This window comes from Helobdella robusta (genome assembly GCF_000326865.2).
Source record: "Helobdella robusta unplaced genomic scaffold HELROscaffold_5, whole genome shotgun sequence".
Classification (NCBI taxonomy): domain Eukaryota; kingdom Metazoa; phylum Annelida; class Clitellata; order Rhynchobdellida; family Glossiphoniidae; genus Helobdella; species Helobdella robusta.
The window spans coordinates 2,830,432-2,855,845 of NW_008705254.1; the positions used below are offsets into that span (position 1 = coordinate 2,830,432).

The 25,414-nt window shown below is 31.5% G+C and overlaps 3 protein-coding genes across 3 annotated transcripts; 1 reads left to right on the forward strand and 2 right to left on the reverse strand.

Annotated features, from left to right (window-relative positions):
• Window positions 1–1,114: 1,114 nt before the first annotated feature.
• HELRODRAFT_68427 (hypothetical protein) lies at window positions 1,115–5,392 on the forward strand (the record flags this gene model as incomplete). The annotated part of the gene is made up of 10 exons (XM_009026980.1): window positions 1,115–1,177; window positions 2,554–2,659; window positions 3,182–3,279; window positions 3,424–3,537; window positions 3,684–3,843; window positions 4,008–4,060; window positions 4,568–4,694; window positions 4,783–4,868; window positions 5,065–5,178; window positions 5,237–5,392. Coding segments are annotated over 10 exons (1,077 nt in total), but the record flags the coding sequence as incomplete, so codon positions are not given.
• Window positions 5,393–7,013: 1,621 nt separating this feature from the next.
• On the reverse strand, window positions 7,014–12,832 carry HELRODRAFT_163376 (hypothetical protein; the record flags this gene model as incomplete). The annotated part of the gene is made up of 17 exons (XM_009027257.1): window positions 7,014–7,187; window positions 7,298–7,368; window positions 7,495–7,573; window positions 7,830–7,969; window positions 8,111–8,339; window positions 8,449–8,569; window positions 8,906–8,995; window positions 9,180–9,276; window positions 9,405–9,446; window positions 9,785–9,956; window positions 10,222–10,331; window positions 10,518–10,590; window positions 10,899–10,973; window positions 11,101–11,163; window positions 11,243–11,381; window positions 11,495–11,540; window positions 12,784–12,832. The coding sequence occupies 17 exons, from the start codon at window positions 12,830–12,832 to the stop codon at window positions 7,014–7,016; spliced, it is 1,770 nt and encodes a 589-aa protein (XP_009025505.1).
• A 2,398-nt stretch (window positions 12,833–15,230) lies between these two features.
• HELRODRAFT_189194 (hypothetical protein) lies at window positions 15,231–24,746 on the reverse strand (the record flags this gene model as incomplete). The annotated part of the gene is made up of 19 exons (XM_009027258.1): window positions 15,231–15,451; window positions 15,675–15,783; window positions 15,969–16,072; window positions 16,428–16,988; window positions 17,210–17,330; window positions 17,439–17,569; window positions 17,766–19,502; window positions 19,741–19,899; window positions 19,962–20,141; window positions 21,413–21,484; window positions 21,722–21,868; window positions 22,016–22,192; window positions 22,443–22,587; window positions 22,735–22,853; window positions 23,455–23,589; window positions 23,714–23,813; window positions 23,922–24,100; window positions 24,453–24,474; window positions 24,622–24,746. The coding sequence occupies 19 exons, from the start codon at window positions 24,744–24,746 to the stop codon at window positions 15,266–15,268; spliced, it is 4,509 nt and encodes a 1,502-aa protein (XP_009025506.1). The 3' UTR covers window positions 15,231–15,265.
• Window positions 24,747–25,414: the final 668 nt, after the last annotated feature.

Sequence of the window (25,414 nt, forward strand, 5' to 3'; positions counted from 1 at the left end):
GTATATACATGTATATGTATATGCTGATAAAAGACGAAATTCTTGACAATTAATAATAGAAAAATAGATAAAATTTATTATATATTTATGTATATATATAATATATATATATATTAATGATGAAAATGACAGCATGTTGATTCAAGTTTGTGTTGCAGTCGATCATCGCGATCGTCCACGATGTTGCTTCCAGTCTTCGGTTTTTTAATAAATATCGGAGTAATTAAAACTCAGAAATTCAATTGATGAAAATCACAAAATGTTCTATATATATATATATATATATATAAATATTTATAACTTTTTCAACTTATCTTACTACGTTGACTAACGTTTGTCTGATTTGTTTTTCTTTACAATCTATTTGCTTTGTTCCCGTTAGCAGGTTGTTGTTTTATTTTGCTATTTAGTCTGGTTTGAAAAATAAAAAATTCGCCGATGAGTCTTGTCGGTGGCTCGTCGCCTGTGCGCTATTTTTCAATAAACAAATTTGGAAAAATATTAACAATTTGTATCAATTTAGTTAATTAAATAATTTTAATTTAAATTTTGTTAAAAATTTTGATTATTAATGTTTTAAGACGTCCAAAAAAACTGTATCAAAAATAAACTACTAATATTATATATATTATTAATTAATTATAATAATTTTAAATAATTTTTGATAAATTTGATTTTTCAATTTTAAAACGAAATAGGATGGTTGATAAAAATAAAATTTGTCAGGGCAAGGCTAACTTTCTTATTTTTGGAGGTCGGTTCCAAAAATTTATTTTCTTGGATTACATTTTGATTTTATTTTATTTAAATGTTTTAATTTAATGTTAATCTCCTAATTTAAATTTTATTCATTTGATGAGAATATAAAAAATAAACATTCTATTTATTTATTATCTAATATTCTAATCTAAAGAAAAAAATAGAAAAAATAGAAAATTAAGATTTAAGAAAGAAAACTGAAGAAATGAAAAAATGCTAAATGTTAAATTCAATTAATGAAAAAGGTGATATTAATGAAATGATAAATTATAAATATAATTAGAAATTAGATAAATGTCTATTAATTATTCATCACACTGTGTTACAACATTTTAATGTAAAATAAAAATTATTAGGTGTTGGATTCATAGGTCGACATATGATAGATTATCTTGTTCAAAATGAATTAGCCAACAAGGTAATACATTTGAGCTGTTTATTAGTTTTTTTTATTAAGTTTGTTATGGTTAGCCTGTTTGTTTTCTTTTTGTTTGTTTGCATGTTTGTTTGCTTGCATGCTTGCTTTCTTGATTTCTTAGTGGTTTAATCATTAATTTACACACTTAGTTTACAGTTTAATTTCTAAACAACATTTCAATAATGACAAAAATTATGATTGTGTAAAAATAAAGACCAATAGATTTTTTAAAAATGACTTTCAAAAGTTCATAATAATTAATGTCTTTAAATTAAATATCAAATATCTCAAATAGATGACTTAGTGTTTGTGAGTGTCTGATGTTCGTATTTAAGTGCCTGACATCTTGTGTGGGCTTGATTATTTAAAGCACTGGAAGAGCTAATGGGTGAAGTAAACATGATTATTTAATTTTTTTAACTGGAGATATGAATGTGTGTAGATTTCCAAAGTTTGAATAATGGTGAAAAAAAGAAAGATGAAAATGTTAATGAGCTGAATATTTTAATTAGTTAAACTGTTTCAGAATTAGATACAGTCTTTACACTTGGCTTGAAATGATTAGTTAATTAATCAGATTATTTCTATTCAGATTGCACCTTAGTTGTTTATTTAACATTATTGATCATTTGTTTAACTAATATGTCTATGGATCTCTGTTTATCTCATGTACACCAGCTACTTACTCAATTATTTAACACTATTATTGATTATTTATTAACACTCATCTCTCTATCAGTTGCAACAAAGTTTTTATAATATTTGTTTCTTCAAAAAATTAAACAAAGATGAAATTTGTTTGGCTAATAAATTATTAACATTCAAATGTTATTACTATTTGAGATAAATTTCGCATTACCAGCAAAAAATTGAAATAGCATTCATTCTGTTATCTGGGAAGATAATTTTTAAGTGTTGATGGTGTATTTGTTTTATCTTACTTCCTGTCTGTCTGTTATTTTATCATTTAATTATATTACCCTTTAATTATGATAGCAAATTTGATAATTAGGACAGGGAGAATTGTTAGGTTTATTTTTCAATTAATTGACACAATTTCAGTAAGAGTTACTTATATTTTTATAGAAGAAGTACTAATCCCCAAACATGAACTAAAGTTAAATTTATCTAAAGTCTTTTGTGCTGTGCATGCACATTCCTAAGATACCAACAAATTCTGCATCAGTCATTGTAAAATATTTTGTCTTGAAGTTGAGCAGAGACTGTATTCGAACCAGGTCACTGAAGTTGCTCTTTATAAATGTTCTACTATGCTGGTGTCATGTTGTCTGTCTAGTGACAGTGAAGAAGCTTGATTAGATTCACCACAGAGGAAGGATGCATTATTGATTGTATTATTGCTTCATTTCACATAGATCATAGCCGTTGATAAGGTTATACCAGAAATGGCTTGGTTGTGTCCCAGGCACAGAAAGTCCTTTGAAAATGTTGAATTCATGCAAGCTGATCTTATAAAAATTCGTTAGTATATATAAATAATATTTAACTTTTGAATCAGTTTTGATTTGTTAATACTTAGGTGTTAAACTGTCAGTATTTTTCAATTCTCTCCAGCATTTTTCATAGGTATCAAACTATCAACTACACACACACAGTGCATGTAAATAGACGCGAAACAACGCACCACACACGCATTACATGTGACTGACGCGGATCTCTTTGTAATCGAATCTGGTCACTACAATAGTGGTGCAACAGGCACTTTACCGTTACACCATCGCATGATGTGTTACGCGTATTTATGAAAGTACAAAACTTTGCTAATGATCGTTTGATATGGCATGGTTCAGCCTACAGATCTTACTTTAGAATTTGCACCTGTTGGAAACAACGTGATCAATTTTCTGTTTCTCTCACAAATTTTACAACAGATACATGCTTGATTTTTCTATGCTTAAATAATTATTTATTAAGTTGAAAGATTGGTGTTTATATTAAAAGTAGTGTGTTGTTTGTTTGTGACAGTGCATTATACAATTTCAGAATCAGTCTCAAACGTTTTTGAATGTTACAAGGAGGTAGATTTCGATTATGTCATCAACTGCGCCGGCGAAACAAAACCAAATCAATCACTGAAAGTAGTTTAATGTTACTATGTTTAATTAATCAGACGTACAAAAATAAAATAAAAACTGATAGAGATTCAATCTTGATTTATAATCTAATCTTTCACACCTGTCAGTGTAATTAAAAATTTCATGATAAAATTCAAAAATTTTTTAAAGGTTTATGAAGACGGCATATACACGTTAAGTATGAACTGCGCTAAAGAATCCGCTAAACGCAACATCAAACGTTATATCGAGTTGTCAACTGCTCAACTTATTTCTTACGAAAAAGTATTTATTCAACCTTTCATTCATTCTTCATTCAGTTCATTCAAAACGAGCACACAGTCAACTGCAAACTTTATGAACTGAAGTTAATTTATTTATTGAATATGTCACTGTGCATGATGGGATACAATTTGTTTTCTACCAATCAGTCACTTGCAGATGCCTGCACATCTGATTACGTTGACCCATCGACTCAAGTCATTCTCCAGAAATATAAAGTGGAGAAAGAACTGCCTGCAATAAGTGGATTGAAGCACGTCATTATCAGGAGTGCAGTTGTTTACGGGGATGGTGATCTACATGGCCTCAGTTTGTTTTCAATTCATCGTCATGTTTCATTTTATAAAATGCTTGCGTTCTTACTAAAATCTTTCACTGGTTAACCAGTGTTAGGATGATTTTCAAACAATAATATAATAATTGATCGGTGACTTATTTTTATTGAAGTAATTAATTATAAAATACTGTTGTAGTGCCATTCTTGATTTTGGCTGGTGTCAGCAAACAGCTTAAAGCAAGCATGCAGGTTTTAAAAATACTGATACAAATTGTTTTTGGTTTATGCAGTTTAAAGATATATAATACTACTATTGACTGATACACATTTAATGATTGTGATGATCTGTGGTTCGCCACTCTTCCACCTAACACTCATGCTAAATCTAAATTTGGTTTGCTTTTTTATTCACTTGGACCTATCTCAATGCCATATTTTTTGCTTGCACGAATCCCCATCTGTTCACTCGGCTTATTTCATATTTCCTCTTTACATTCATCTAACCTGAATATCACCAATCGTCTCTTCATCAAAGATCTCTGTTAAACATATGCTTTTCAGATCTCTCTAACCTTTTTAGTTTTTCAATTATGTAAATAAATATTGGTATTATATATGTGTATGTGAATGTGTGTGTACTTTAATATGTGTTTTGTGCGTATATACCTATTTATTTATGCATATGAAATAGCCACAGAGAACGGATTGCACAGTTTGAGCATCAGTTTAAGAGCTGATTTTTGATTTTCATATAAGATGCTATGGACGCGGGACTACAAATACAGCACGGTGCACGTTGAAGACCTTGTACATGCAATATACCACCTCTGTATCAATGACACTGACAAAAATATTTACTATTTGGCTGATAAATCTAACACTAGTACGTTTTGTCTTTTATTTCTTTTTTTCAATTTTAGTCCTACTTATTCTGTTCAATCTATATTTGTTTGGACTATTAATTTTTCTAGCCCAAGGTTTAATCTCAGATGCAATAAGTAGCATGTTTGGCATAGAGTGCAGTTATCTTGGAACCATTACAAGCAATATTGCCAAGGTTTTCATGTTTGTTTCCTTAATTTTTGGCTCTAAAATAATGCTGTCAGTTCGTTTTTTAATTGATTTTCTTGTTTATTCTTAACTTCAAAAAATTTTATTCGAGTTATTATAAAATAATTCAACAAACATGTATTGTGTGACTTAGAATTTGTCGAAACTCTAAATATAAAATAGTGTTCAAATGGCATTTCAAGTTAAACATAGAAGAAGTTGTCGGTGAGCTAACAGAGAAACACTTGCCACCGTGGACCAGTGCATGCATAAAAGATGGCATATACAGCACTCCATTGTTCCCTCACGTTAATGAAGTTAGTTCACAAATCTGTCTGTCACTGCGTTGTTGCATAAAATTGATTGAACATTCAGGAGTTGTTTGGTAACAAGCAATGCAACATTGATGGATCGTTGATCGAGCAAACTGGCTTCACTTACAAGCGACCGTACATTGACAAGCAAGCCATTCAAAAACTGCTCGATTACTACATTGATATGCATCTTTACCCACCGTCGCTGCTGTCTTAATCATCAATAGGATAATAATGGTACTTACATGTGGGGAATGATTGCAACTGCAACTAACTTACAACTTTTAATTTGCTTATAAAATAAGGTGGAATCTAAATGAAAGTGAAATGAATATCTACTTTTATATCATTGTTATATTTTATCCGCTAAACTCAACTTAATATAATTTTAACTTATGTACTTTATTTAATGTTATTCTAATTCTGTTGTTATGTTATTATTTATTTTATTGTAGTAAAAAGTATTTGATATTTATTGCACACTTTAAAAATCCTTACGATGACTTGTTCAGAAATTGAGCACATGATTTATATACACCAGCATCTCGACCCTTGATATAATTTTGGTTTTGTTCAAAGATTATCTCATTATTTGTTCTTCAACTTTTTGACTACTTCCATCATCTAATCTGCTTCAATAAATTAATAATCGCATGTTAATTATTTTGTTTCTTCATTACATTTATAAAACAATGATATTGCTTCATTCAATGTAGTTTAATTTTGTTCCACTCATCTATAATTTGTAAATGCTGTAACAATAAAAAACAAAATCATTTTTTATATTTAACTCTTTACATCATATTCAAGTTATGGTAAGTTAATCTCTTTAGAATTTGTTTGCTTCAGTTTCAGAATTAATTTTCCATATAAAACTTTTGAATTTACTAAAATTCTAAATTAGTTTTTGCATTTTCAAAAAGCTTGAGCATATATAAAACACAGAAAAACTTAATTTCAAACATTCCACAGTATGCCTATAACAGGGAATGTTTAATCTCACACTAGCTACCATATACATATGAACTACTCTACATCACCTCATATAATACTAACTAAATATAGATATGAATACTACATTCGAAACATCTTATTTTTAATGTAACGATTGTTTTTCATTATTTTTTAACATAATTAAATTCAACATTTAATCGGTTTTGAAAATGTGCTCGTATTAAATTTCAGTCTTTCAATTTGATATTATGTTCCTCATTGTTCATGATTGTTAAGGTTCTGCTATTTTCAGCCCATGTGAGGAATTATTTCTTAGTTGCCTTAATTTCTCATTTAATTCAAATATATTCTTGTGATGTATAGATAAATTAATTGTACTACAATCATCCGAATGATATTACCAATTTGACTTTTGTTATAATGTAATTTTTTTGTTTTATATGGATTTTTAAATTGTAGACTGTTTCACTAATCTTTTTATCAACTCGAATCACGTTGCTGAAATTTCCAATAATCGATCTTTTCATCACTTCTAGTAATGTTATTTTACACGCTTTACGTATAACGTACTTCAATGTAACCTTTTTTGGTAGTAACTGCTCTCAGATCATCTTTCCTTTGGTAACATAATTCGAAGTAATCGTTTTATGGAATTTGTAATCCAATGTCTTGTCGAAATTTAATGTTCAAAATGAAGTCTTTTAAATAAACTGATATTAACGCAAACCGGTAACAGTTTTATTTAATTTTTTAATATAATTTGGTTTATATAGATATAGAAACGATCATATTTTTTCAATTTTTAGCCTTGATATATAAAAATGTAATACATTTATCACAAACATAATAGTTTATGAAAACCAATATTATAAATTTTCTTCTCGTCACATATCTATTTCGAAGGTCAGTGATTTGACAAATTCTATAAATGACATAATTTCTTCATCATCTTGAACATTAAGTTCTAAAAATTTATCAAATATCTGAACATATTTTTGCTTGTCACTTTCTGGAACATCAGGCATAATGGGCAGACCTTGTTTCTTGTATTCCCAAATCTATTCAGGATGTTTGAAATCAATCAATCAATTAAGAAAATAATTCCCAAAATTATTATTTTATTTATTCTGTTTTTTGTAGTGCTCTTTCAACACAATGAATATCCAACCTGAAGTGCCCTGTCAATCATCATTTGAGGTAATCCTACCATTTTTGCCAAATTTAGAGCATATGAACAATCTGAAACGCAAAAACAACAAACAATAGAGTTCTTTTATGTTAAATATCAAATCATTAGCATTAACAAATATCACAAAATCATTCAAGATGAAAAGGAATAAAAATGAAAAAAAGTTGAAAAAAAACCAGCATATCCATCCTTTAGTTCATGCAGATACGTTAATGGGCTGTTATGATCGTTCTCATCCACCATTATGGCCAGGGTCTGTTGATTTCATTTAAATGTTTTCAATTTACGTGAATTTGCGAGAATGGTAATATCTAGATAATCATAAAGAAGTCAGGACACAAACACAAGAACAGCAGTTATTTCGAATGCTGTGGACGCTGGTTTTTAGTTAGGTGGATTTGTAGTCTATTGCTAAAGAAATCCCGTTTAGCATAAAAAAATCTTGATTTACAATAAATTTATATAAATTGAAATAGAAATGTTAAATGTCTTGTAAAAATGACAAACTAACCATAAACTTTATTCGATTAGAAGGTTCAATAACCTTTGAATGAGTTAGAATATGAAAATGGGTGGACACAATCAGATGAGGGCAGTTATCTCCCCGGTCATCAAGACTTTTTATTGTGGCAGCTAACAAAGCAGCTCCATCTTCCTGGTAGACAAAGTATTTTAATATTAAATACAACGTTAAAATGTTGGATCAAGTGACTCGAGAAAAACAATAAGACGCCGAGATTGACAAAAAATTTCACAGAACACAAATAATGGTGAATGTTTAAAAACATCAACCAGCCTCTTGAGTTCCCTGACCAAATTCATCCAAGAGTATCAACGATCTTGGTGTAGAAGACTTCAATGCCAGTGCAACGTTATTAAGGTCAATAAGAAAAGAAGACATTGGTATCGCAATGCTTTCCACGGTGCACAGACGTGTGAAAATTTCAGTAATTATTCCCAGTGTAGCTGATTCAGCAGGAACAAAACTGCCTATCTGAGCCATAAAAATAATGAGACCTACCTTGTTGGGTAAAATGTTCAATCAATAAAACAAACGTTCATTCAGTCATTTCAATATAAATGTTCATCTAATATTGAAGCATATTTACAGTATCAATATTATTAGTCACCTGTTTCAAGTATACGCTCTTGCCACTTGCATTTGCTGCTGTGATTATAAGTATCTTATGTGGGGAACCACTGGTAACATCATTTGGTACAAATGTATCTCTTAATTCTAACAAGGGATGTCTTTAAATTGATAAATGTATTACAAAACCAACAAATAAATAAATTAGCACAAAACAATATAATTTCAATTTGCTCCTGGAAGGCAATACATTATACATATCTATGTACGTACAGATATATGTTTATATTGGTGCATGCGTTAACGTGTGTTAATTTAAGTGATATTAATATAACAACAATGATAAATAAATAACAGCTAAAAGTATTATAAACAGCAGTTATATAAAAAGCTAACATTTGATGTTCTTTTTTTACCAAAGATGTGAAAAAATACAAAACAAGAAGGTATACGGAGATGGAAATTTAACAAAATTAAATTATAAAAAACTTTGAAACCTTCCATTTTTAATAGAGATAATGTTATCCTTCACCATGACTGGCTTCACGTAATTGTTCACACGAGCACTATAGGCAAAACTCAGCAAACTATTAATATAATTTATTATTCGAGCAACAATTAATTTCATTTTCTGGGAGAAAAAGTTGTTTTTTTATAAGTATTTGTAAATGCAGACATAAATTCGTGTTTAAAGAGCCAGGAAAGACTGTCATTTCTGACATCGTGGCTAATAAAAATATAAAAAAAATATATGTACATAAAACAACTGACCAATCAATCTCAGCAAAACAGCTGATAATGTTCATCAAGAGTGATGATGATTCTAAAATTTTGTTTTGAAGGTTGTGCATATGTCTCATTTCCATATCTTCGGCAGTTAAAAAAATATAATTTATTCCTAAAATTATCTTACCAGTTTGATGATGGGTTTAACTCAAAAATTTTAAAGCAATTCCAGCAACTTATTAGAAAATAATAGATTAATACACTGCCAACCATTTATGATGCATTTCAAATCACCATACTTCCTATCAAGATCTGTAATCAAGAAGTGTTTCAAAAATTAAATTGAATAACACAACTATTCAGTTGCTCCATTATGCATTAAACTTAAAATGTAATAAACGGTCTTTAATAGTAAAAACCAATAAAATTTGAACAAAATATATCACATTTATTGAAATGGCCTCCTAACAAATTAAATAAATTCATATAACAAAAATTTTAACTGATTTTTGAATTCATTATTTACAACTGAATTTTTCAATGGCTACTTATTTACTTCTAGTCAGTTCCGACTTGTAGTACGCTTTCCCGTTGGCTTCAAACTGAAAATTAATATAAAATGTTTGAACAAACAAGAGACTCAAAAGAACTTGTCCAAATGAACAGTCGTAAAATTAATTTTTGATACAAAAAATCAAACGATATCAAGATACAAGTGAAATAGAGGTGAGAGGTACACACTAAGTATTCTTTGGAAGGAATGGTATAATCCTTGGTGGCTTTCATGTTCTCTGTTTCTTCAATGCTCGTCAAGAATCCAATCTACCAAACATATATCCACGCTATATATATGCATATATATATATATTATATATCTGTGAGTGTGATAAAGCAAATTTATTGCTACCAATCATCGGTTTAGCCGTTTCCACAGGGGTTAAAATAATTATAATAAAACTAACGACTACGTACCAGCAGAATGAATTCCTATTTCACATGAATTTTCACAACAAATGATATTTCAGAGTTTAGACGTTGAATTCAAGAAATTTTTCACGCAAAAACTTAAACAATAAATGAAGATAACTTGCGGGAAGTACACAACATTGCAGCCCTGAATAAATGATGGCAATGTCTGACACTCCTGCCTGCACACATCGAGCATCAACACTGACAAACTACCGTATATTCTTTTCTCTAAGTTTTGTTCATGCAAAGCCCATGCTTTTTAATAATATATCTCAGAGATGATTTATCAACTACTATGTTAATTAAGTAAATAATAACGACTCTGTTGAATTGCACCAACAAAATTAGTAACAAAATATTAAATTAGTTATTTGATTTTGTTTCATTAATACAGTAATAACAAATAGGAGAGACTTTCATCGAGCTCCTCATCAATGCCAAATTTCATTGTAAACCTCTGATTGATGTCTGTTTCTTCAAAATCAACCTTCAGTTAAATAAATAAAAGTTAAAAAGTTTAGATAAATGTTTTAAACGTTTCAGAATTATTTTAAATGACCAGAGCAAATGTTATAAGGTTATCCACCAAATAAGTTATTAACAAATACCATTTGAGATATAAGATTGGCCAATGAAATCAACTGACTTTCACGAATGTAATCTCCAAGCTGACAAAATATTTTAATCATAGACTTTGATAATAATGGGGCCATGTAAAAAACATTTCATTTATGAAATGTCGTCTAAACAAAATTAACTTATATTAAAATGATTATAAATTAAAATTTTGTTCACTTGAGCAAGAATCTGAACATCAAAGAAATCAGAGTGGCTAAGGATATCGTAGGAAGAAACACATGCTATTATTGTCTGGATTAAATAGCAATCAACTTTTTAAAATTAGTAATGCAAATAACAATGGCAGCCATCCCAATTCTTTTTAAATAAATTCCTAGCGCGGATAATGCCACTTATTCATGAAATTTCTGACAGAAACCTTGTGCAGAGTCTTCCAGTCTGAATGATTACACTGGGCTTGTAACATCCTCTTCATGATAGGCTAAACAATGAGCACATGATTGTCGTCAGTACAAGCTTATCAGCGATTCAACATTTAATTAACAACTAAACCAACTCACTGCGATATTTTTCATGTTTTTTATGGAGTTTTGCATAGCCTGAACAATTTCAAAACTGGATGGCCTGCAAAAATATTCAACGGCTTTGTGTCGCATTTTGATGGTGTTTATGTCGCTGAGAGGATGCTTGAACCACTCTCTGTTTATCGTGTATAGGTGGCGTATTAAATTTATTGTAAGTCTCAAATGTAACTCCATTTGAAAAAGTTTAGATCACGAAGAATGGAATGATCTATGAAATATAAAATGTACCTGAGCATTCTACTGCCAACTGCTGATTTGCATTTATTCAACACGCCTGGTCATTTGATAAAATAGAAAATTTTAATGTCCAATTATCGACTTAAGTTATGAGTTGGTAATGATTATAACGGCGATGCCATTTTATTAAACATATTTTTTCAGAAAATCATACATTTTTGAAGCATTTTGAAAACTAAAACTGATTGTCATAAGCAATTATTAACAACCATACAAAAAAATTTTTGTAATTAGCTCAAGAGTTTAAAATATTTTGAATAATTTAAATAGCCGAACTGAACAGACTGAATCCCTCCCTTTCGCTGGTTGATACGAGTCCCGATGGATGCAACTCCTCAACGAAAATCTGCAAACCCCTAAAGTTGAAATCATAACTTTCAAGCAACCTTACATGCCATTATCATCTTTATATTATCATATTATTACCACATTACCACGTCTCATTTCATCACATCAAGTCTCCGATGCATTATATAACGGTTAATGTAATATTATGTATCAGTTGCCACACATAAACCAGGCTAGTCACTATAATGCTAGCTAACATCTAATAAAAATACATGCAACTTGAAAGGTGAACGAATATATAACGATAAGTATGACAGAATCTTAATAATGCACGTGAACCATGATACAAACCTGAATGAATTTTCATTGATCACTAGAAAGTTCTTCCTAAGAAAAATAATATCAAATACTATTGATGTTGACAAACTATGATATAATGATAAAGGTACAGTATGATTTAAGGTAGATATGACAAAGTTATAGTGATATGGCCCGAGATATGATATAATTCAATTGCTTGTTTCATTTCAATTGTTAACTAATAATGGAGTTTTCAAAAAACGCTAAACAGAAGTTATGACAAAAATATTTACTAACAATGTGAATGTTTTAAAAGCCAAGACAGGTATTTGAGCACTTGGTGCTTCTAGTTCAACACCTTTGTCAAAATAATAAAGAACCTCATCATCATTAGACATAAGTTTTTTAACATGAACTTAAAATAATTGGAGTTACCTTGATTAGGTAAATACAGGTTAACATGAATGAACACTAATTTAATTAATTCATTAACTGGTTATTAACTTACTATCAACCACTTTGTTACTACTATCATAATTATTATTACTATCACTATTACTATAAAACAATTGTACAATCAAAAAAAGTTAAACATATTTACATTGTACAAATCCATCCCACTTTTTCAAAGAAACAAAACTTAACAAATTCATATGGAAATAAATGTAAATTAAGCTACGTAGACTACTTACCTATCCTGTTTTTCTCAAGATAACGAAGCAAACCTCCCAAACTTCTCATCTTGACAAGTTTTATTTTCATTGAATTTGAACCAGCAACATCAGCACACCATGATAAAAATGATTTCAAATTAAAACAAAATTGAAAAATAAAAAAGATCAGACAACAAAAAGTAAGGAAATAGACAAATCTAAATAAAAACCATGCTAAAGTTATCAGTTTGTATAAGTGTTGAGATGTGTATGCACTTTTCAGACTCAGTCATGTGTTTTGGCAGGTTGGGAGAGATCATAACATGAAGTCTGTTCTTGCATGTAGTGACAGCTTGTTTGAAATAATAATATAATAAAAATAAAGGATAACTTCACAAAAGATTTGGAAAACGTGATTTGGCATCAAATGAGCAATACAGACCAGTTCTGAGATTCAGTTATATATATATACATACATACATATATATATATATATATATATATATATATATATATATATATATATATATATATATAAAGTTAATATGCAAGCCTATTAACTCATTCAATTTATCAATGTCAATTGTTAACATTTAATACAAATAATAAAATCACACAAATTTTTAACAATTTTGTGCCACATTAAAATATTTTAAACTGGCATTTAAACCTACAAATGCTTAAAACAGTTAATCATTATTTAATCTATGAATGCATATAAAAGAATAATATTGAATAATTACCAAAATCAATGCTTGGTAAAATATGAACCATCTTCTCAATGACCTTTATCTCAACATTCTCTTCTATAGCAATCAGAAATCATTATGAAAACATCTCTAATCATCAAAAAGTTTAATAAATGCATATCAGTACTTAGTTCATGCATTGCCTGAATAACTTTCTCTTTATCTTTAGTAGATGCTATAATTCCCATGGGTTGAATTTGAGAAAATGCTGAAACAAAAAAAATTAAAAAATTAATACTCAATCAAATTTTAAACAATTTTTAAAAAAACCTCTTTTGAAAACATTTGTTTGCATAATTTCAGATACATCATGCATCATATAGAGTTCTGCGGTATCAACATCGTAATATGTTATGCCAACTTTTTCATTTGACCATGCCACAGACATGTAAACTTGTTTCTAGTTATTTAATTAAAAATGGAAAATGATTTTTAAAAAAATCTCATTACTAATAACTTCATACTCCAAAACTTATTACAAAAATGTTTTATTTGAAAAGCAATTATGTTACAAAAATTCTATAAAGTATTTAGATCCCCGTTAGTAAAAATTTCTTATTAGTTATAATTTGCTGACTAATGTAAAGACATTACTGAAGAACTACATTACTGTGTTCATGCACAGAATGTATTACATCCTATTAACTAAAGTCATTGTGAAATTTCTTCCATTAGCCCAAAAATTTTTAGTCTATAATTTTATAATAAAAAATGAACTGCAAATTATAAATGAAATATTAAAAAACTTCTTAAAAAAATTCATTTTAGAGCATTTACACACAGATTTCTTGCTATGAAACCTGTCACACAGTTAGATGCCTCTTGCCCTATCAAACTCAGTTTAATTAACTTTATATTTATATTCTTAGTATTTAATTTTTTTTTACAGCATACCCACTATCATTTTACTCAACTCCAACTTTTAAAATCTGCAATACACATATATAATTTTATTTACTTCACTTCACAAGAAACAGCCAGCAAGTAAGTTCTAGCATTTGTTTATTAATTATTTTATACAGATATAATACTATAATCATAAGGTATTAAAATTAATGTATCTCTCATACACACATATTTTCATTATGCAAAAAACATAAACTAACTGTAAAATAGTAAAAATTAAAAACTGAAATATAAAATCTAAAATGCCTACCATACCATTTCAAATGCACTTTTTGATGTAACACTTTCAGTGGTAGGTAATGCATCTTTGGCTGAAAATGTTTCTGTGTTAACAGCCGTGGAGGTACTCATGTCTTGTATTTGTAATGTAATGAACTTTATCTAGTTTGCTTACTGAGGAATTTTGCTGTGCAAAGCGTCCATTTATTATTTATGTTCGTGCTTTGTCGTTTTGTCGCCTTTTGGGTGTTGCGCTGATTTACGAATCGTGATTGTTGTACTTTTTTAAAACGAACCTTTCACCCAGGATGGATCTTTGACTTAATGAAAACGCTATAATCAAAAAATAAAAAACGGATAGCTAATAATATGAAATTAAAATTTGATAATAAATACCGTTTCGTCAGTCTCGATAAAATTTCAAGCCACAACCTGAACATGCAAAAACTAAAATTTAAAAAAGCGAGCGAGCAGACTCTTTTAAGTTGTAAAAAATTATGGGGTGCTTAATAACTGATAAAATTTAACTAAGTCTATGAGATAGACAACTCATTTCAGTACGACGGAAACGCAAGTCAATGAAAATTCATTCATAAATTATGATTTATTTACATAAATAATAAAAATAAAAGTAGATAATAGACGACTTATTTGAAAAAGTAGGAAATGTTTTTACACGATTTTGCTGCGTTAATGAGTTTTATTTTATTTTTATTAATTAACTGTTCCTTTGTGACTTTTTTGTGGCAAATGGTACAGAGCGTTCTCAGGTTATCAATGTCACACTCGCCACCACCGGCAAACACGGGAGTCACGTGGTCCACATGCCAAAACTGTTCAACAAACAAAAATCTAATTAAAAAAAGTTTAAATTCATCGTGGCCACAAAAATTGGATAATATCAATTTTTTACAATTTCAATTGTCTCTTTACTATTTCTCAGATGTACGTATCAATCAACGGCAAATTAACAGAGCGTGTTGATAGGCAATCAACGCATCTCAGACTGCACGTGATTTCTCCACATTTAAGACCAAATTTAAATAGAATTCTAACCAAGCCCTCTTGCGGATTTCTAATCATTCTCTCCTTCATCTGAACGTCCAACTTCACATATGGACTTTGTTGTATCAACTGAGCTCGTTTCTCCATGCTTGTTGTATTTCTGATAGCGTCAAATAATTATAGTTATAACAGTAACAATAATTGTTAATATTATAACTAGAATATCATCACAAATATATTATAACCTTCTAAACATCAAGGCCGCTAATATTATAAAATAAAGAAGAAAAATTTATAAATATCTTTATAAATATCAAAAATGATCAAATGATTAAATATTTGAACCTGATGTCAAGATATATCTGTTGGGCAGAAAGAGAGCACAACTGACACACGCCACGTTCAGCCTCGTACACTTGTCTTCTCATGTAACTACCACTGTTTTTAGTCTGTTTTGTGACGTTTTATGTTGCTTGTTAGTTGTTTATTTGTTTTTGTTTTTCGCCTAACCTTGTTTACATTGTTTGTCATATGCTTATTGCTATAGGATGTTGTTGCCTAACCTATTTGAACATTTATCTTCAATGTTTAGTTTCGTACTTATTTATTAAAGTTTACGATTCATGAAAAAAGTTGACACACATCATACAGACACACGCCCCACCCATCGGCACACTACAAACACGCAAATGCACAGTAACAAAAGTACAGACGCGTGCCTAATCTTGAACTGAGCATTATTTGCATCAATAACAAACAACGTGTAGTGAAAAAAAATAACCAACAGCAATAAGCCAAACCCACCCTAAATATTTTTTCACAGTTTTGGCTGCAAAACCTTATAAGCCTCCGTTGTTCGTGTGGCGATAGTAACGATGGCGACAACAATGATGATGATTTCAACAGATGACTAGGAACAGATTTCTTACATTGTAAACATGACGGCTCACTGCCCTCTTTAACTGTTCCATCGCTCGATGCCTTTCTTCTGTGGTCAGGGTCAGCATCATTCACGTCGTCATCACCCTCCCCAGTACATGAAACATAACTGCAAGTTGAGTCGTTCATACCAAGTCTACCCTCATTGGCTGATGTATCATATTTCTTCTTCTTATTATTATTGTTGTTATTATTATTATCATTGTTGTTATTATCATTATTATTATAGTTACTGTTATTGCTGTTGGTGACGTTGCAAATTTCAATGTCATTGATTTTAGTTCTGTCGAAAAAACTTCCACCTCCACCTCCACCAACACCAGCACCCCCATCGTCCAGGGACTTCCTATTGAAGAACTTCATCAAACTCGTCACTGCCGACCTGTTGTTCTTGTCCGCTGGCGTCCTCTCACTGGAAACATCTAACTAATGTTACGTGGGAAATAATATATGCGCCAGTATTAAAATGCACGCTTTCAAATTTTTCATAAAATAAATGCAACCTAATCAAATACGCATAAATTCAATGGTGATAACGTGTAAGTATTCCAATATGCATCGTGAAAAATATTATAATATTATATAATTTTTCGATTTTATTTTTATTTACATCAGTGCGTATGTTGAACAAAACCACAGCCACCAACATTTCTAGTGAATCTTTTATCCGAAGACTTCCTCCTCATTTTGATGCCGTCGTAGTGGACGAGGGCGCTGATGAAGAGGTCGCCCGATGAGGCCACCACTCGCCTCTTCATTTCCGTTAAACTGAATTCAAGAAATCACGTAAAAATTTTGTTTTGAGGTAAATTAGCAGAGGCTAATTTTAAAAAATTCATCGTAAGGATGTCAATTAATAAACGTAGACCCAACCACCTCTTCCACTCCCTGACAAATTTCTTGATGAGGTGCAAATGCCTACTTTTCCTCATGTTCCTCGAAAGACCATCGTAACAGTTGCATTCGATGTTAGGTGGCTCAAAGTGCTGCTTCAAATATCTGCCTGTCTGCATAGTGAAGATGACAGACATATTGGCGGGTGAAAGATTTTTTAAAGACATCGTGTGCCACCACACATGCTACATTGATTCATGTATCTACATTTGCACATACGCACACGCGTACAAACAAACAAAAAAACATGCATGCAAATAGGAACATGAAAGTGGAGCAGTAAACTCGTCACTGTCCCACCTTACAAACCTCGTCGTATATGTAGACTCTGTTGGATACCGTGCTACACCTAAACATCAAAAATTCGTGATCAATATCATAATCATCATCTTCATCGTTATCATCATCTTCACTGATAAGAACATCACTGAGTGGAGTAGGAACAATCTCTTCGAAATTGTCAGGTCTGTTTTTGCTTTCTTTCAATTCTGTTTTAATGTCCGCCGTTTCTTCTGACAGAGACCTCTCCTCGGCCAAAACTTTGTTGAGCACATCAGTTTCACGAAAGTTTGCAGAAGGTTTGAACTCTACGTCAGTTGAACTTTCTGCCGTCTTCGGGACATTTGTAGCATAGGAAGTGCTTGCAAGAAGATCATTTCCATCTGCCTGCTTCCTTGCCAGCGAGCCATCTGAAGACGATCCTGACGATATTTGCAACAGGTGATGAGCAAACACAGAGGAATCAAACATCCCTGTACCAGCTTCGCTGTAAGTTGTATTGTCTATGAGAGCGTCGCTAGAAATATTAGCACCATCGTCATTCACAACTTTTCCTTCAGAGCAACTCTCGTGAGAATTATCACCAAGTTTCAATATTTTTTCATCATCATTATCGTGGGAGGAGAAGGAGTGAATGTCAGCCATTCCTTCCATGCAATCATCACAAACACCATCATCTTCGTCATCATTGAAACTTTCATTACGATTGGTTAATGTAGAACCATACTCCAGTAAACCATCCGCAACATCAGAGATATGAAGTTCATCATTTGCTTGTCGGTTGCGACAATCATCGTCATCATCTTTATTTTCACTTACTACATCATTATGTTTGTCTTTCCCAATATTATCATCATTTATATTTCCTTTACTATCATCATCACCGTTAACTCGTTCATCATCATCCTCATCACCTTTATGAATGTGATTATAAATATTACCGGCAACTTTATTAGAATCAATACATGCAGCATTTTTGTTACCAGAGTTACTACTTATGTTTTTATTATTATTTTTATTAGTAGCATTATTGTTGTTATTATTATTATTATTATCGCATTTTTTGTTGCCACATATTTCACAACTTGACAGCAAGTAGTGGTTTAGGTAAGTACAAAATACACAACTCCATGCTTTTTTATTAATATTACTGTTGTCTGTTACAATTCTTTTATTATTATTATTATTGTTTTTTAACTTGTGATTATTATTATTATTTACGTGACTTTTGTTACTAAGCTTATTTTTATTGTTTTTAATTTTCTTACTCTGATCCGTGGAGGATTTGACGTCATCAAAGAGTTTCCTCCTTTTAAATCGACTCTTCGATTTATTATTTTTATTAGTCGTCACGAAATCCTCATCATCATCATCATCATCATTACCAACTTCACCATCATCGTCGTCGTCGTCATCATCATTGTATCTCCGTTTAAGCAATCCATTTTTAAAATGTACAAAATTCTCATCCAAACTTTTATTAAATTTATTTTCATTTGCAGTACCGAAGCTCTCTTCAACGTCACATTTTTCAAGAGGTCCACTTCCTTCAACAATGAGAACGTCATCATCATCTCTAGCCACATCATCACCTCTAGCCACACCATCATCATCATCATCTCTAGCCACATCATCATCATCATCATTATCATTTCTTCTGTTCTTGTCATCATCACCGAGTTTTTTATTAGTTTTAAATTTTGATAGAGGTGTTGATGATGATATCGGTGAGTGGAAGAAGTCGATGAGTAACTTTTGACTGCTTGGCTGCAATAATAGTAATAATAATAACAGTAATAATAATAATAATATTATTATTGTTGCTGTTGTTGTTGCTGTTACTAAAATCAACAATAAACAATAACTGAACTAAACTAAACTTTACAAAAATTGGTCTAAGGTTACTGTTCTGGTATCATTCATCATTGATATATTTACTGATGTATTAAAAACAGCTGAATTGTGAATAACAATCAGTGAAAAATAATGTTATCTCGGTGACAACCTGCGTTGAAAGCAGTGGTCTCAAATGTTGTGAAGATAGGTTTGTCGGTTGTACATCACAAAATTCAACATTGTTCAAGTGTTGCTCAACAGTCTCATCTCCTCTCGCAACTTTCAACAATTTCTTCTCTCCATTCAACGCCACTGATAACACTTTAGTCTAATTTTGGAAAAACACGTTTCATATAGCAAAATGAAAGAAAAAAGATAATGATTTGTTACTTTTCTTGCCAGCACTGACCACACCCACTCATCCAATGAACCAATGGCAATCAAATATTGAATGTTGACAGCTGATTTCTGACCGATTCTGTGAGCCCTATCTTCGCATTGGTCCATTGTGCCAGGCGTCCAATCAAGTTCACAAAATACAACCAATGAGGCGGCAGTCAGATTCAAACCCTGCACACGAAAAGTAGAATTCATATCAAATACATCTAATCTTTTGAGAGTTAAGCATCGTCAGACTAATAATATTATATCGACGTAGTAATGAACTTCAGACTATAATAATTCATCAACAACAACAACAACACATGTTTAGACGACATTTTCCCCAAGATCGGGGGTTGCCGTTTGGCTACCTATGATGAAACCGAAATACCCCTCGACGCCATCCACATCTGTCACTCGCCTCAGTATCACGCAACCCCGTTTTCACCCTGTCCTTCTCCACCTGCTCTCTCCATCCCAATCGCGGACGACCCCTTCCTATCACTCCTTCAACCTCGAACTCCAACGCTCGCCTAATCCCGACCCTTTCATCCCTTCTCAACACAGTCCATACCACCGCAATCTCGATCTCCTTATCAATGTCACAATGTCCTCATTCAGTCCCATCATTGACATCAGCTCTGTACTACTCCTCCTATCCTTCACTTTAACTCCACACATCATCCTCACCATAGCTCTTTCAGCCCTCTGCAGTACACTTTCCTCCTCTCTCCTCAACACCCAAGTTTCACCACCATATACCATCGCTGCTCTCACACATGCTTTATATACCCTCCCTTTCATCTTCACTGACCATTTCTTTCCACACAATACCCCACCCAGTTCCCTAAATTTCATCCATCCTACACGAACTCTAGCCGTAACTGCGCTCAAACATCCTCCATCCGCGTTCAGCTTATCCCCTAAGTAAACAAAGCTTTCCACTCTTTCAATACCACCACTCAACCCCGTCCTTGCGTCCGTCCTATTAATCACACCATGAACACATTTCTTACATTTGAACGTGCCTTCCACCTTTTTCAGTGCCCCCCTCACACCACTACATCTCTTATGCACCCATTTCTGACATCCTATACACAATACCGAGTTAGCCTTCACTCTCCTGTCACATACCCCACAGGGGTCTATTTTACTTATCACTCGCTCCCCACCTTCCCCACTCACCATTACCTTCGTCTTACCAATATTAACTTTTAACCCTTTCTTTTCAATAACACTTTTCCATCTGTCAAATTTTAACTGCAATTATTCCATGCTATCAGCCATCAAGACTAAATCATCTGCATACAAAATCTCAAATAACAACCCCTCCATTATGTTTCTACACATCATAATAATAATTCATAATATAATAATTAATAATATAATAATTCATCATAACATTAAAATCATTGCCCTCATTAACAGCAATAAATAGCGTAACAAGCGACGCAACTAACAACTCCTGCAGCTTTCATGCTCAACAGAGCCACTTTCGTCGATGGATTGTTCTGGAAGTTTTGAACCAGTAGCTGCAAATGTAAATCGGTTGTAACCACATCAGTGAAAAGTAATCCGAGGATAATATTATTAATAATATTATCATATTATATCATATTATATTATATTATATTATATCATATCATATTATATTATATCAGATTATATCATATTATCATAATAAAATATTAGCAAGAACTTTGTAAGTAAGGTGCGGTAACAAAATGCCAACAATCCCACCAACGTACATGTCTATCTGACACAGGCACCTGTCCATCAATCCTGATGAATGGAACCTTCAGATCAAGCAGCTGATCGTTGACGGCGTCCATCATTATGCGATGATGAGCAAAGATAATAAACTTCAAACTCTCGGACTCACACAGCATTTTTATGTGCTCTTTAACTGGACCAACCTGGCAAAAATTATTCAACATGTTAGCTCTGTTGGTATGAAAGTCATGTTTTGTATTGCTGTTGTATCATTTGATTTGATTTTTTGATTGATGAACAATAAAAGAATTAGAAAAAATTAAATGATGTTGCCAGCAAACACCAATGACCTTCGCTCTACAGGTCAACATGGACAGCTGGGTCATTGCTGATCGAATTTGGTTGAGAGAACCAACGTCACAGACGGACGACAACGATGATGATGATGATAATATAATCAATTGTTCCAATGTCATCTTGTTCTTGAACAGCATGCTCTTCAGGTCATCCAGGGCACACTCAATCTCCTGAACATCATCATCATCGTCGTCGTCATCGTCATCATATTTTTATTTAATCACAACAATTGTTACAGCTATAGAGTAAGTGATTTGTAACAACATCCATTTCAGCTATCAGTTGAATTCAGATGCAAACTTTAAAAACATTCAAAGTGGCATTATAAATATATAAGCCAGACTAACTAAACCCATCAACAATTTATTCAGCCTTTCAATCCACTCATCCAAACATTCACATATCCCAACGACCTGCCACCTTTTTAACATCTGATCGTTGCAGCCTGAACAATATCCTCTGCTTGATCTTATCGGGAAGTTGATGCAGAACATCTTTCTTCATCCTCCGCACCATCACTCCATCCTTCAATACACCTTCCAATTCTTCCAAATTACATGCCCCACTGTATGCCAGAAACAGAACAATTTCATGTATCAAATTATGTTCAATCCAATTATAATTGCAATCAACTTTCAAAGCAGCAACTGATGTCTGTGCAAAGACAATCAGCAAACATTAAATAAATGAAAGTTCATGAAACTGAACCAACTTTGTTACCCATCTTCTTTGTCTTCCAAAATATTTGAACTGGGCATCACAGAATTTCTTTGCAAAGTAGCTCCAGTTAGGAAAAAGTTTGGGACAGAGTGCATCCAGTTGTGGATAGAGCTGTGTTGGCAGAAGTGAGTGATGTGTAGGTATAATATAATAAATAATACATAACCGACAATTAAAGTAACTAACAGAAACAAAGTTGGAAAATAACTCAAATCAGATGAAAACTTAAATGAACATAATGAGTATGGCTTGCATATTTACAATGTCAACCCGAAAAAAACACCAAAGCATACACTACAGGTGAATCCCACTTTATGAGTGCACATAATTATTGTTGGGATGATTCCAATCAAATATATCAATTTTACACAAGCCTGGCTCAAATGCATAGAATTGTAGACATCATATGTATCAATGAGTGTGTGTGTGTGTGTGTGTGATGCAGTTATCAAAAAAATGTATGCCTATAATGTCATTCATTAATAATTGAAGAGCTAGATTAAGAGCTATATACAGAATATATATATATATATATATATATATATATACATATATATATATATGTAAACAAATTTGCGAAGACTCTCTCATACACAAACAGATTCGCACAAACACACACAGACACACACAGATTCAGACAAACTAGCAGACTCAGACAAACACACACACACAGAGACTTGCACAGACATACACAGAATTGACTTGAACAAACCTCCTGAGGACAGTTGAGTGCAGGAGTGCCGGAGAGGAGAATGCATCTGCTTGCATTCTGAATGAGTGGAACGAGAAATTTTGTGGTGGATGACGTGCGAGACTTTATGTAGTGCGACTCATCCAGTATAATAACCTTTCCATCATCAAATTGACATTAAGATTATACAAAACATTAATACATATAAAAGAAGAAAATTAGGTAGTGAACAACACAGTTATCAAAAAATGCATGAACTGTAAGATGAAAATAAAGAGACCTTAAACTGTTGATTGGACAATGCTTGTTGTACCCCTCGACTGCTTGGGTGCCTCAGCAGACCGTAGGTGACAATTGTTATCAAACTTCTCGAAATTCCACTTCAAACAAATTAAGAAAATTTTTGTTTTTTTGTTTAATGGACGATATTTTTAAATGATAAAATTTTGCATCAGTCATACCAAACAATTTGAAAGAAAAGAAAGAACCTGATGTCCGAACCATTGTCAATCACATTGATCGTGTGTGGCTCGATGTCGATCAGCCACTTTTCAATTTCATCGACCCACTGGAGTTTGAGAGAAGATGGAACGACAATCAGGAGAGGCCACTCATGTTTATAATGATAGGCTACCGACAGACCTTGTAGTGTCTTGCCAAGTCCCATCTGAGACAATGAGGTGTAAAGAAGAAATTTATTTTAGAACAAACAACTAAATAACTTAATTGAACAAAAACTTATGAAAACCACAAAAAGTGTAAAAATTTTTAAATATGGTTGAATTTCTTGTAATTCATCCACATACAAAATAGCTATACAAAGCTTCAATTAAGAACCCATGAATGATAAAGCTTTATGAATCAGACACAGATCAATAATAATTATTTACAATAACCTAATTGGATTATAAATGAGTAATAATTATTAATTGTAACAATGGCTCATAAAAAGTGCTTCAAGGCTTGATGTAAAACTAAAAAAATAAACAAACTAACAATGAATAATCTCAACAACATACTACCTCATCTGCTATCCAACACCTTTAAAAAGTTAAAAAAATATTCATTGTTTAGCACACATCAATTAGTTATATTGTGGAAGATGTCAGTTGTTTAATAAAAATGCAAAAAACAATAACAGGTTGAATTATATTATTGAATAGATATGAAAAAAATTTCTCTTCAAACCTTCCTTGTTTCTCCAATCCAAATAATATTCCCTCTTTCTGAAACTCCATCAGGTTCTTCCTCAACTTCTTAGGCAAAAAACCTAAACCTGAATCGGAGATCCTTGTTTTTGAAGACTTGTTCATTGTTATGTACTATGTAGAAATGTAACACTCAATCTGATGTATCAAGTACCAATCAATGAATCAATAAGTGTTGTAAAACTGTGTAAGTAAATAAAATAGGAAATAAATACCATTTTTAAATATAGAAGACTGATTGATAACAATTGATATTTTATATAAAGTTGAAAAATTATTAACGATGCGAATTGCAAAATGATACCTCTGCTCCAGCTAGGAAAACCCCCATTAAAAATTAAATAGATAAAAATAAAAGTTAAAAGTTTCAATTTTATTCATAAACGTATTGTAGTATTATATAAACTGTATAAACTAAGAAAAATGAACTAAGCGCAATTTTAAAAGTAAGCATCAACTTCAAATAGTTTTGAAAGTGATGTAAATTAAAACTATATTATGTTTTGCTAGCTGCTTAGATTAATATATTCTTAATTGAAAAACAAATTATTTAAATTTATTTATTTTTTTATTTTTTTAATAAAACTTTTTTCCAGTCGATTTTGTCATAATGTGATCATTGAATTTTAAAAATTTCAAAATTTTAAAGTTTACAATTCCATGTTTGTAATTCAGTGGTCTCAAGAGTTTTTACTTTTAAAAACTAAACCAAAAATCGGCTAGTTGAAGAACAGGTGAGGAAGGTGTTCTTAATTTAACTAATATTGGTGAAT